Source organism: Tachyglossus aculeatus, chromosome 16 (assembly GCF_015852505.1).
Source record: "Tachyglossus aculeatus isolate mTacAcu1 chromosome 16, mTacAcu1.pri, whole genome shotgun sequence".
In the NCBI taxonomy this organism is placed as follows: Eukaryota; Metazoa; Chordata; class Mammalia; order Monotremata; family Tachyglossidae; genus Tachyglossus; species Tachyglossus aculeatus.
This window is the reverse complement of record NC_052081.1, coordinates 6002540-6015431: the sequence shown is the minus strand read 5'-3', so window position 1 is coordinate 6015431 and position 12892 is coordinate 6002540. Positions and strand designations below refer to the sequence as shown.

Sequence of the window (12892 nt, the reverse complement as noted above, 5' to 3'; positions counted from 1 at the left end):
GACTTTAAATTTGGAAATCAGTTCAAGTCTTTGAGGTTCGAATTTCATTTGAACTTCATGAAATGTGATTTTTAGGGTCAAAGGAAAGCAAATGCTCTCATAGGTTATAAAGTACTAATGAATAGATTCATAAAAGTGGAGGCACCAATTCTTTTCAAGAAACAACACTTGGATGGTATAGGCATCAAGAAATCAGAGGTTCGTGACTTATATTTGAAAAACGCATCATTTTAGAAATTCAGGGCGGTAGGTATATACTCAAAGCTAAATGGGCTTGGGGTTTGGTGGACCCAAATCTTTAGGACACAGCTTTGCCTGAATTGCAAGTTGCGTCGGCGTCACTGACTGGTAACAGGTTTTCTGAAAATCAATCAATCAATCGTATTTATTGAGCGCTTACTGTGTGCAGAGCACTGCACTAAGCGCTTGGGAAGTACAAGTTGGCAACATATAGAGACAGTCCCTACCCAACAGTGGGCTCACAGTCTAAAAGGGGGAGACAGAGAACAAAACCAAACATACTAACAAAATAAAATAAATAGAATAGATATGTACAAGTAAAATAAATAGACTAATAAATATGTACAGACATATATACATATATACAGGTATATATATATATATATATATATATATACAGGTGCTGTGGGGATGGGAAGGAGGTAAGATGGGGGGGATGGAGAGGGGGACGAGGGGGAGAGGAAGGAAGGGGCTCAGTCTGGGAAGGCCTCCTGGAGGAGGTGAGCTCTCAGCAGAGAAATAGGAAAGTAACAATAAACACGGTGTTTGTTAAGCACCCTCCGTGGGCCAAATGAGATAATCACGTCGGACACAGCAGTTTGGGGTTTGCAGTCTGAGGAGGAGGTGTTTAATCTCCATTTTACAGATGAGGAAACTGAAGCCCAGAGAAGTGAAGTGACTTGCCTGTGGTCACCCAGCAGGCAAGTGGCGGAGCCAGGACTAGAACTCAGGTCCCTCTGACTCTCAGACACGTACTCTATCTGCTAGGCCATGCTGCTTCACTAAGCCGTGCTGCTTAATCACCTTTCACTCCTGCTCCCCCTCATTCAGGCCGAATCGGACACCTCCCCTACATGTTCCTTGTTCGTGATCTCAGCATGAAACATCCTTGTGAAGGATTCACACACAGTCGAATCCTTTTATCGGTTGTCTTTTCAACTCCGTACCATCCGTGGAAAAACCTCAGGGCCTCCATGGTGCTTAGAACAGTGCTTTGCACATAGTAAGCGCTTAATAAATGCCATTATTATTATTATTATGGTGCCTCCCCAAAGATTTTGGGCCCTCTGGCCTTGGACTCTGGAGGCCCGTCTTCTGATTTTTGCCTCCTGGGCAAGATGAACAGGTAGTTGAAAGAGTGTGCTCTGCACACAGTAAGCACTCAATAAATACGATTGATTAATTGATTGATTAATTGGCAAGGGCTTCGCGTTTTGTAGGGCCTTTTGGAGGCCCGTTTCCATGAGGGCTCCAAGACAGACTGCAGGCAGTAAAGCACTCGGTAAGTACTATTATTTGATTGCTTGAACGTTTAAAAGAAATGAGGCTGGGACAAGAAAAAAATCATGTTCCGGGCAAGTAAAAACCCATAAAAGAAGCAGTGTGGCTCAGTGGAAAGAGCCCGGGCTTTGGAGTCAATCAATCAATAAATCGTATTTATTGAGCGCTTAGTGTGTGCAGAGCACTGTACTAAGCGCTTGAGTCAGAGGTCAGGGGTTCAAATCCCGGCTCCGCCACTTGTCAGCTGTGTGACTTTGGGCAAGTCACTTCACTTCTCTGGGCCTCAGTTACCTCATCTGTAAAATGGGAATTAAGACTGTGAGCCCCACCTTGGGACAACCTGATCACCTTGTAACCTCCCCAGGGCTTAGAACAGTGCTTTGCACATAGTAAGCGCTTAACAAATGCCAACATAATTAAGACTGTGAGCCCCCCCTTGGGACAACCTGATCACCTTGTAACCTCCCCAGCGCTTAGAACAGTGCTTTGCACATAGTAAGCGCTTAATAAATGCCATCCTCATTATTATTATAAAAATTGGAGCCCTTGATCCGGAGCATTAATAGTATATTTCTTTAGGTTTCTGATGTTTTTAAATGGTATTTGTTAAGTTGTTACTATAGGTCAAGTGCTGTTGTTAGCGCTGGAGTGGATATGAATTTATCAGGTTGGACACTGTCCTTGTCCCACATGGGGCTGATAGTCTAAGGAGGAGGGAGACCAGGTATTGAATCCCCATTTTATCGATCAATCATAGCGAGCACTTATTGTGTGCAGAGCACTGTACTAAGCACCTGGGAGAGTAGAATTAACTCTCCACTTCAATCCATCCATCCCCACAGCACCTGTATATATGTATATATGTCTGTACATATTTATTACTCTATTTATTTATTTTTCTTGTACATATCTATTCTATTTATTTTATTTTGTTAGTATGTTTGGTTTTGTTCTCTGTCTCCCCCTTTTAGACTGTGAGCCCACTGTTGGGTAGGGACTGTCTCTATATGTTGCCAATTTGTACTTCCCAAGAGCTTAGTACAGTGCTCTGCACATAGTAAGCGCTCAATAAATACGATTGATGATGATGATAATTAACAGAGTTGGTAGACACATTCCCACAGTGGAGGAAATTTGGGCACAGAGAAGTTAAGTGATTTGCCCAAGGTCTCACAGCAGGCAAGTGACAGAGCTGGGATCAGAACCCAGGCCCCCAGGCTTTGGAGTCAGAGGTCACGGGTTCAAATCCTGGCTCCGCCAATTGCCTGCTGTGTGACCTTGGGAAAGTCACTTAACTTCTCTGTGCCTCAGTTCCTTCATCTGTAAAATGGGGGTTAAGACTGTGAGCCCCCCGTGGGATAGACTGTGAGCCCACTGTTGGGTAGGGACTGTCTCTATATGTTGCCAACTTGTACTTCCCAGGTGCTTAGTACAGTGCTCTGCACACAGTAAGTGCTCAATAAATACGATTGATTGATTGATAACCTGATCACCTTGTAACCTCCCCAGCGCTTAGAACAGGGCTTTGCACATAGTAAGCACTTAATAAATGTTATTATTATTATTATTATTATTATTATTATTATTATTATTGTGAGCCCCCCGTGGAATAACCTGATCACCTTGTAACCTTCCCGGCGCTTAGAACAGGGCTTTGCACATAGTAAGTGCTTAATAAATGCCATCATTATTATTATTATTATTATTATTATTATTATTGTGAGCCCCCCGTTGGATAACCTGATCACCTTGTAACCTTCCCGGCGCTTAGAACAGGGCTTTGCACATAGTAAGTGCTTAATAAATGCCATCATTATTATTATTATTATTATTAGGCCATGCTGCTTCTCCTACAAACACATATATGTACGATCTTATGGCAGTACTAAATAGAAAGGAGAAGAAATGAAGAAATGTGATCTGATTTATATGAGAAGCATTGGTTTGCTTTTCTGTTGAATATTATTTAAATGTGTTTGGTAAAATATCACATGATCTTTTTTAGGGGGGGATGAACTCTTGTTATTTTCTACCCTGGCCCCCCTTGCCCCTGGTTTGACCCTGATCAGAGTTGGTAGACCCTGAGAAGCAGCGTGGCTCAGGGGAAAAGAGCCCGGGCTTTGGAGTCGGAGGTCATGGGTTCCAACCCCGTCTCCACCAATGGTCAGCTGGGTGACTTTGGGCAAGTCACTTGACTTCTCTGGGCCTCAGTTACCTCATCTGGAAAATGGGGATTAAGATTGCGAGCCCCACGTGGGACACCCGATCACCTTGTAACCTCAACAGTGCTTTGCACATAGTAAGCGCTTAATAAATGCCATCATCATTATTATTATCATCATCTGCCTGGGGGACGGTCCCGTGACCACTGAGCAAGAAACACGTAGGGCAAGAGATTGGATTCTACCCTCTTTGCCCTATTCACTCCTCTCCACTAAGCGCTTAACACATACCATCACTGTTACTCCCCCTCCACCTTTGTCTTTCGAAGGACCTCAGTGATGTCACAGTTGCCTGGCCCTTGGTCCTGCTTGGTGGTGATGGTGATGGGGAACGTCGGCGATGGTGGTGAACGTCAGCATGGTGATTTTTCTGAAAAGGCCCTTTCCGTGGCACACTCCGTCGCAGTGAGGTCGACCATGTGAACTCCAGTTCAGCTTCCGAAGTGGGACGATGGCCACGGTCGTGGCCAGCGGGAGTGGGCTGTCAGGTCAGCGGCAGCCCCCTGATTCCCTCGCAAATACAGTAGTTACTAGGTAAGGAAAGCAGCTCTTCTTTAGGCTAAAGCTAAATCTGAAAACTGAGAACACACTGGGTTGGGTGGGCAGGGAATCCCACCCTTAAAACACCTTAATTTTTGACTAGCCTTTTGGGGAAAAATGAGGATGTGTGAGTTACCTAGGGACACCAGGGTTTGTCAGTCGATGGTATTTATTGAGCACTTAACCGTGCGCACAGTATAATAATATAATTTAATATAATAATAATAATAATATAATATAATTGTGGCATTTTGTGGCATAACTGTGAGCCCGCTGTTGGGGAGGGACCGTCTCTAGATGTTGCCAACTTGGACTTCCCAAGCGCTTAGTCCGGCGCTCTGCACCCAGTAAGCGCTCAATAAATATAATTGAATGAATGAATGAGTGAATGAATGAATGAATGAATGAATGAATGAGGCTGAGCAGGCGGGCGGGGCCGGAGGGCAGCGGTGTGAGAGCCCCTTCCTTCCCCCCCCATCTTCCCTCCTTCCCTTCCCCACAGCACCTGTCTATATGTATATATGTTGGTACATATTCATTACTCTATTTATTTATTTTACTTGTACAGATCTATTCTATTTATTTTACTTTGTTAGTATGTTTGGTTTTTGTTCTCCGTCTCGGGTAGGGACTGTCTCTAGGTCCTTCCCAAGCGCTTAGTCCAGTGCTCCGCACACAGTAAGCGCTCAATAAGTACGATTGATGGATTGATTGATTGATTGTGAGGCAGCACGTGCGGGAGGGGCGGCAGGGGCGGGGGGAGGCTGCGCGCGCAGGAGGGGCGGGGGGAGGCTGCGCGCGCGCGGGAGGGGAGGGGGGAGGCTGCGCGAGAGGGAGGGGCGGGGGGAGGCTGCGCGCGCGGGAGGGGAGGGGGGGAGGCTGCGCGCGCGGGAGGGGCGGGGGGAGGCTGCGCGAGAGGGAGGGGCGGGGGGAGGCTGCGCGCGCGGGAGGGGCGGGGGGGAGGCTGCGCGAGAGGGAGGGGCGGGGGGGAGGCTGCGCGCGCGGGAGGGGCGGGGTGAGGCTGCGCGCGCGGGAGGGGCGGCAGGGGCGGGGTGAGGCTGCGCGCGCAGGAGGGGCGATGTGAGGCTGCGCGGGCAGGAGGGGCGGTGTGAGGCTGCGCGCGCAGGAGGGGCGGCAGGGGCGGGGTGAGTCTGCGCGCGCGGGAGGGGCGGGGTGAGGCTGCGCGCGCGGGAGGGGCGGCAGGGGCGGTGTGAGGCTGCGCGCGCGGGAGGGGCGGGGTGAGGCTGCGCGCGCAGGAGGGGCGATGTGAGGCTGCGCGGGCGGGAGGGGCGGTGTGAGGCTGCGCGCGCAGGAGGGGCGGCAGGGGCGGTGTGAGGCTGCGCGGGAGGGCGGGGCCTCCTTCGTCACCGGGGTAACGGCGTCCGGCGCCGGCACCTCCTCCCCTCAGCCCCGCCCCGCCCCGGCCCGGCCTGTCAGCGCCCTGCCGGGGGAACGGCCGCCGCCATCGCCATCATCCTCATCATCGTCATCGTCAGGATGCAGGGGGAGGACGCCCGCTACCTGAAGAGGTGACCGACCGCCCCCCCGCCCCCCGAACCCCCGCCTCACACACACCCGGGAGCGCCGAGGGGGCCGGAGGAGGAGGGGGCCCGCCCAGTGTGTCAGTCAGTCAGTCAGTCAGTCATTGTCAGTCAGTCATTGTCAGTCAGTCAGTCAGTCGTAGCGATTGAGCGCCCACCGTGCGCGGAGCGCTGGACCGAGCGCCCTGCCCCCCAACGGGCCCCCAGCCCGCCCGGACCGGTGCCACCTTGCACTTCCCAAGCGCCCGGTCCCGTGCTCTGCAATCGATCAATCAATCAATCGTATTTATTGAGCGCTTACTGTGTGCAGGGCGCTGGGCCAAGCGCTTGGGAAGTCCAGGTTGAAGGCAGGAAGCGCTCCATCAATACGATCGGCCCGATGAGTGAATGAATGAATCTGGTCATTGGGTTCTCAGCCCGGTTCTGCCACATAAAATGATAATGGTAGTTATTAAGCGCTTACTATGTGCTAGGCACTGGAAGTTACAAGGTGATCAGGCTGGCCCACGGGGGGCTCAAAGTCTTAATAAGAAGAATGATGGCATTTATTCAGCACTTACTATGTGCCAAGCACTGTTCTAAGCGCCGGGGAGGTTACAAGGTGATCAGGTTGGCTCACGGGGGGCTCACAGTCTTAATAGTAATGATAAGGATGATGGCATTGATTAAGCGCTTACTATGTGCCAAGCACTGTTCTAAGCGCCGGGGAGGTTACAAGGTGATCAGGTTGGCCCACGGGGGGCTCACAGTCTTAATAATGATAATAAGAATGATGGCATTTATTCAGCACTTACTATGTGCAAAGCAGTGTTCTAAGCGCTGGGGAGGTTACAAGGTGATCAGGTTGACCCACGGGGGGCTCACAGTCTTAATAATAAGAATGATGGCATTTATTCAGCACTTACTATGTGCAAAGCACTGTTCTAAGCACTGGGGAGGTTACAAGGTGATCAGGTTGGCCCACGGGGGGCTCACAGTCTTAATAATAATAATAAGAATGATGGCATTTATTAAGCGCTTACTATGTGCAAAGCACTGTTCTAAGCGCCGGGGAGGTTACAAGGTGATCAGGTTGGCCCACGGGGGGCTCACAGTCTTAATAATAATAATAATGACGATGGCATTGATTAAGCGCTTACTTTGTGCCAAGCACTGTTCTAAGCTCCGGGGAGGTTACAAGGTGATCAGGTTGGCCCACGGGGGGCTCACAGTCTTAATAGTAATAGTAAGAATGATGGCATTTATTAAGCGCTTACTATGTGCCAAGCACTGTTCTAAGCGCCGGGGAGGTTACAAGGTGATCAGGTTGGCCCACGGGGGGCTCACAGTCTTAATAATAATAACAAGAATTATGGCATTTATTAAGCGCTTACTATGTGCCAAGCACTGTTCTAAGCGCCGGGGAGGTTGCAAGGTGATCAGGTTGGCCCACGGGGGGCTCACAGTCTTAATAATAATAATAAGAATGATGGCATTTATTAAGCGCTTACTATGTGCAAAGCACTGTTCTAAGCGCCGGGGAGGTTACAAGGTGATCAGGTTGGCTCACGGGGGGCTCACAGTCTTAATAGTAATGATAAGGATGATGGCATTGATTAAGCGCTTACTTTGTGCAAAGCACTGTTCTAAGCGCCGGGGAGGTTGCAAGGTGATCAGGTTGGCCCACGGGGGGCTCACAGTCTTAATAATAATAATAAGAATGATGGCATTTATTAAGCGCTTACTATGTGCAAAGCACTGTTCTAAGCGCCGGGGAGGTTACAAGGTGATCAGGTTGGCCCACGGGGGGCTCACAGTCTTAATAATAATAATAATGATGATGGCATTGATTAAGTGGTTACTATGTGCAAAGCACTGTTCTAAGCGCCGGGGAGGTTACAAGGTGATCAGGTTGGCCCACGGGGGGCTCACAGTCTTAATAATAATGACGAAGGCATTGATTAAGCACCTACTATGTGCCAAGCACTGTTCTAAGTGCTGGGGAGGTTACAAGGTGATCAGGTTGTCCCACGGGGGGGCTCACAGTCTTAATCTCCATTTTACAGATGAGGTCACTGAGGCACAGGGAAGCGAAGTGACTTGCCCAAAGTCACACAGCTGACAGGTGGCAGAGTCGGGATTTGAACCCATGACCTCTGGCTCCAAAGCCCGGGCTCTTTCCACCGAGTCACGCTGCTTCTATCTGCTGTGTGACCTTGGGACAGCCACTTCACATCTCCGGGCCTCAGATAACTCATCTGTAAAATGGGGATGAACAGTGAGCCCCATGTGGAACAGTCCAACTTTGTGTCCACCCCAGCACTTGAGCCCCCTTTTTCCTCTCCTCCTCTCCATCCCTCCCCGCCCTACCTCCTTCCCTTCCCCACAGCACTTGTATAGATTTGTACAGATTTATTGCTCTATTTTACTTGTACGTACTTACTATATTTATCTTGTTAATGATGTGCATATAGCTATAATTCCATTTATTCCGACGGTTTTGACACCTGCCTACAGGTTTTGTTTTTTGCTGTCCGTCTCCCCGTTGTTGGGTAGGGACCGTCCCTATATGTTGCCGACTTGTACTTCCCAAGCGCTTAGTCCAGTGCTCTGCACACAGGAAGCGCTCAATCAATACGATTGAATGAATGAATGGGTTCTGGTCATGGGTTCTCATCCCGGTTCTGCCACATATCTGCTGTGTGACCTTGGGACAGCCACTTCACATCTCTGGGCCTCAGACAACTCATCTGTAAAATGGGGATGAACACAGTGAGCCCCATGTGGAGCAGTCCAACCTTGTGTCCACCCCAGTACTTGAGCCCCCTTTTTCCTCTCCTCCTCTCTATCCTTCCCCACAGCACTTGTATAGATTTGTACAGATTTATTACTCTATTTTACTTGCACATTTACTATATTTATCTTGTCAATGATGTGCATATAGCTATAATTCTATTTATTCCGATGGTTTTGACACCTGCCTACAGGTTTTGTTTTTTGCTGTCTGTCTCCCCGTTGTTGGGTAGGGACCGTCTCTATATGTTGCCGACTTGTACTTCCCAAGCGCTTAGTCGAGTGCTGTGCACATGGTAAGCGCTCAATCAATATGATTGAATGAATGAATGGGTTCTGGTCATGGGTTTTCATCCCGGTTCTGCCACATATCTGCTGTGTGACCTTGGGACAGCCACTTCACATCTCTGGGCCTCAGACAACTCATCTGTAAAATGGGGATGAACACAGTGAGCCCCATGTGGAGCAGTCCAACCTTGTGTCCACCCCAGTACTTGAGCCCCCTTTTTCCTCTCCTCCTCTCTATCCTTCCCCACAGCACTTGTATAGATTTGTACAGATTTGTTACTCTATTTTACTTGCATATTTACTATATTTATCTTGTCAATGATGTGCATATACCTATAATTCTATTTATTCCGATGGTTTTGACACCTGCCTACAGGTTTTGTTTGGCTGTCCGTCTCCCCGTTGTTGGGTAGGGACCGTCTCTATATGTTGCCGACTTGTACTTCCCAAGCGCTTAGTCTAGTGCTCTGCACACGGTAAGCACTCAATCAATACGATTGAATGAATGAATGAATGGGTTCTCATCCTGGTTCTGCCACATATCTGCTGTGTGACCTTGGGACAGCCACTTCACATCTCTGGGCCTCAGACAACTCATCTGTAAAATGGGGATGAACACAGTGAGCCCCATGTGGAGCAGTCCAACCTTGTGTCCACCCCAGTACTTGAGCCCTCTTTTTCCTCTCCCCGGCTCCACAGCACACATGTCCACATCGGCCTAATTACCCCGTATCCACCCCAGTGCTTAAAGCAGTGCTTGACACATAGTAAGCGCTTAACAAGTACCACTATTATTGTTATTATTATCATCGGCCACTTCATTGCTTTCTGTTGGTCCCTCTTTACTCGCGGTGATACTTGTCTCTCCATCCCGCCCCCCAGACTGTGAGCTCCTTGTGAGCAGGGGTTGTCCCTATTGCCGCATTGTCTTTCCCAGGCGTGTAGCACAGTGCTCTGCACACAGTAAGCGCTCAATAAATAGGATCGAATGAAAGAATGGACGGTGCGTCCCTCCCAATGAAGCGGCCGGTTCCCAGGGGAGGCGGCGATGAGTTAGCACCCTTATTGTTCACTAGGTCTCAGGGAAGGTCATTGTCAGTCATATTTATTGAATGCTTACTTGAATGCAGAGCACTGTAATAAGCGCTCGGCAGATCACAATAACAATAATGTTGGTATTTGTTAAGCGCTTACTATGTGCCAAGCACTGTTCTAAGCAAGCTCATCAGGTTGTCCCAAGTGGGGCTCACAGTCTTAATCCCCATTTTACAGGTGAGGGAACTGAGGCCCAGAGAAGTGAAGTGACTTTCCTCAGGTTGTCCCAAGTGGGGCTCACAGTCTTAATCCCCATTTTACAGATGGGGGAACTGAGGCCCAGAGAAGTGAAGTGACTTTCCTCAGGTTGTCCCAAGTGGGGCTCACAGTCTTAATCCCCATTTTACAGATGGGGGAACTGAGTCACAGAGAAGTGAAGTGACTTTCCTCAGGTTGTCCCAAGTGGGGCTCACAGTCTTAATCCCCATTTTACAGATGGGGGAACTGAGGCCCAGAGAAGTGAAGTGACTTTCCTCAGGTTGTCCCAAGTGGGGCTCACAGTCTTAATCCCCATTTTACAGACGGGGGAACTGAGGCCCAGAGAAGTGAAGTGACTTTCCTCAGGTTGTCCCAAGTGGGGCTCACAGCCTTAATCCCCATTTTACAGATAGGGGAACTGAGGCCCAGAGAAGTGAAGTGACTTTCCTCAGTTTGTCCCAAGTGGGGCTCACAGTCTTAATCCCCATTTTACAGATGAGGGAACTGAGGCACAGAGAAGTGCAGTGACTTGCCCAAAGTCGCACAGCTGACATGTGAGGGAGCAGGGATTAGAACCCATGACCTCTGACTCCCAAGCCACGCCACAACGTAACAGACACATTCCCTGCCCACAACGAGCTTACAGTGTGGAGGGGGAGACGGACATTAATGTAGATTAAATACATCACAGATATGGGTATTTCTAGACCGAGCTTGTTGTGGATAGGAATGTGTCGCTAGTGTACTCTCCCAAGCGCTTAGTACAAAGCTTTGTGTACAGTAAGCGCTCGATAAATATGATGAAAGAATGAACCTCTTTGTACTAACTTCAAAAGATTTTATTCAGGGAGACATGGGGGAAAGGGAAATTCTGCTTTAAAAGGAATTTCTCATATTAAGACTGATTTCTAATAATAATAATTGGGGTATTTGTGAAGCACTTACACTGTTCTAAGTGCTTTGCACATAGTAAGTGCTTAATAAATGCCATTATTATTATTATTCATTCATTGTCGTATTAATTGAGCTCTTACTGTGTGCTGTGCAGAGCACTGTACTAAGCGCTTGGGAAGGACAAGCTGGCAACATATAGAGACGGTCCCTACCCAACAACAGGCTCGCAGTCTAGAGGGGGAAGACAACAAAACAAAACAAGTAGACAGGTGTCAGTACCATCAGAATAAATAGAATTATAGCTATATGCACATCATTAATTAAATAAATAGAATAGTAAATATGTACAAGTAAAATAAGTGTGCGGGAAGACAGGTTAATCAAGTCAACCACTGTCCCTGCCCCACACAAGACTCTCAGTCTTAATAGGAAGAACAGGTATTGAATCCCCATTCTACAGATAAGATAACTGAGACACGGAAAAGTGAAGTGACTTGTCCAAGGTCACACAGCAGGCAAGCAGTGGAGCTGGGATTAGAGCCCAGGTCTTCTGTCTCCCAGGCCTCCGCCATCCCCCCTGGGCCACGCTGCTATTTCTGCACGTAGTATTTTTCTCTGTTACGAAAATCCTTTCTGAAGCTGGCATGCCGCAAGGTATTTATCAATTTTGAAAGCAATCTCAGAAGAGAGAGAAAACATGTGTGCACCTCCATTCTTGAACAGTTATGTGATCAAAAAACCTTACAGACTAAGCTGTAAATTTAACCTTTGTAAAAAAAAAAAAATAAATCGTTTCATGACAGTGCTTCTTGGGACATCAAAAAAGCAACTACCCATTAGAATTGAAATCCTGATATTCGGAGCTAGAGTATTACTTTTATGGTTATCAAATAGTCACATACCATGTGTAAGGTGTTCAGTAATCTTTCTTAAACAGCTTTATGCCAAAAGTGGTTTTCTCCTACTTATTTTGTACAGCTGGGGAAATTGAGGCATATAACACCTAGAAACTAGACTGAAATCACCCAGCAAGCTGGTTTAAACTGTTGTACTTTCCCAAGTGCTTAGTACGGTGCTCTGCACCGTACTAAGCGCTCAAGTACCATTGGTGATGATGATGATGGTACTGAGCCCCTTCCTTCCTCTCCCCCTCGTCCCTCTCTCCATCCCCCCAATCTTACCTCATTCCCTTCCCCACAGCACCTGTATATATGTATATATGTTTGTACATATTTATTACTCTATTTATTTATTTATTTTATTTGTACATATCTATTCTATTTATTTTATTTTGTTAGTATGTTTGGTTTTGTTCTCTGTCTCCCCCTTTTAGACTGTGAGCCCACTGTTGGGTAGGGACTGTCTCTATATGTTGCCAATTTGTACTTCCCAAGCGCTTAGTACAGTGCTCTGCACATAGTAAGCGCTCAATAAATACGATTGATGATGATGATGATGGTGTATCTGAGTCAGTTGCTTAGTTCTCAGTCTGAAAATATCAGTGTCATGAGTATTTTCCGTGTTATAAATTAATGCATTTTGAAAAGGATAAAAATACCTGCTTAGTTGCAAGTAAGCTAATTTCTTCCATCTTCCATAATCGAAGGTGACATCTATTATCTATATATTCAACAATAATGCTGCTGGCATTCATCCAGGCTTTTCTGAGAAGACCCATGATTTGACCCTTCTATAAGACGAAGAATCACGGAAGGGAAAGAACCTTGAGTGGACAAAAAGTCCTTCCTTGAATTCTCTGGCTGGAATTTAAATTCATTAGTACAAGTATACATTCATTAGTATAAGCGCTTAGTACAGTGC

At 47.6% G+C, this 12892-nt stretch overlaps 1 protein-coding gene across 4 annotated transcripts in view; it reads left to right on the top strand.

The window, feature by feature from the left end:
- Positions 1-4102: 4102 nt before the first annotated feature.
- Positions 4103-12892, top strand: part of KIFAP3 (kinesin associated protein 3) — a 151731-nt gene continuing 142941 nt past the window's right edge. Inside the window, exon 1 of one of the 4 annotated variants that reach the window (XM_038757982.1) lies at positions 4103-4277. In XM_038757982.1, coding sequence (XP_038613910.1) covers positions 4195-4277 — 83 coding nt within the window. In that variant the 5' untranslated portion in view covers positions 4103-4194. Of the gene's footprint in view, positions 4278-5755; positions 5813-12892 lie in introns of those variants that run through there. The other 3 variants (XM_038757981.1, XM_038757984.1, XM_038757983.1) reach the window with 3 other exon arrangements.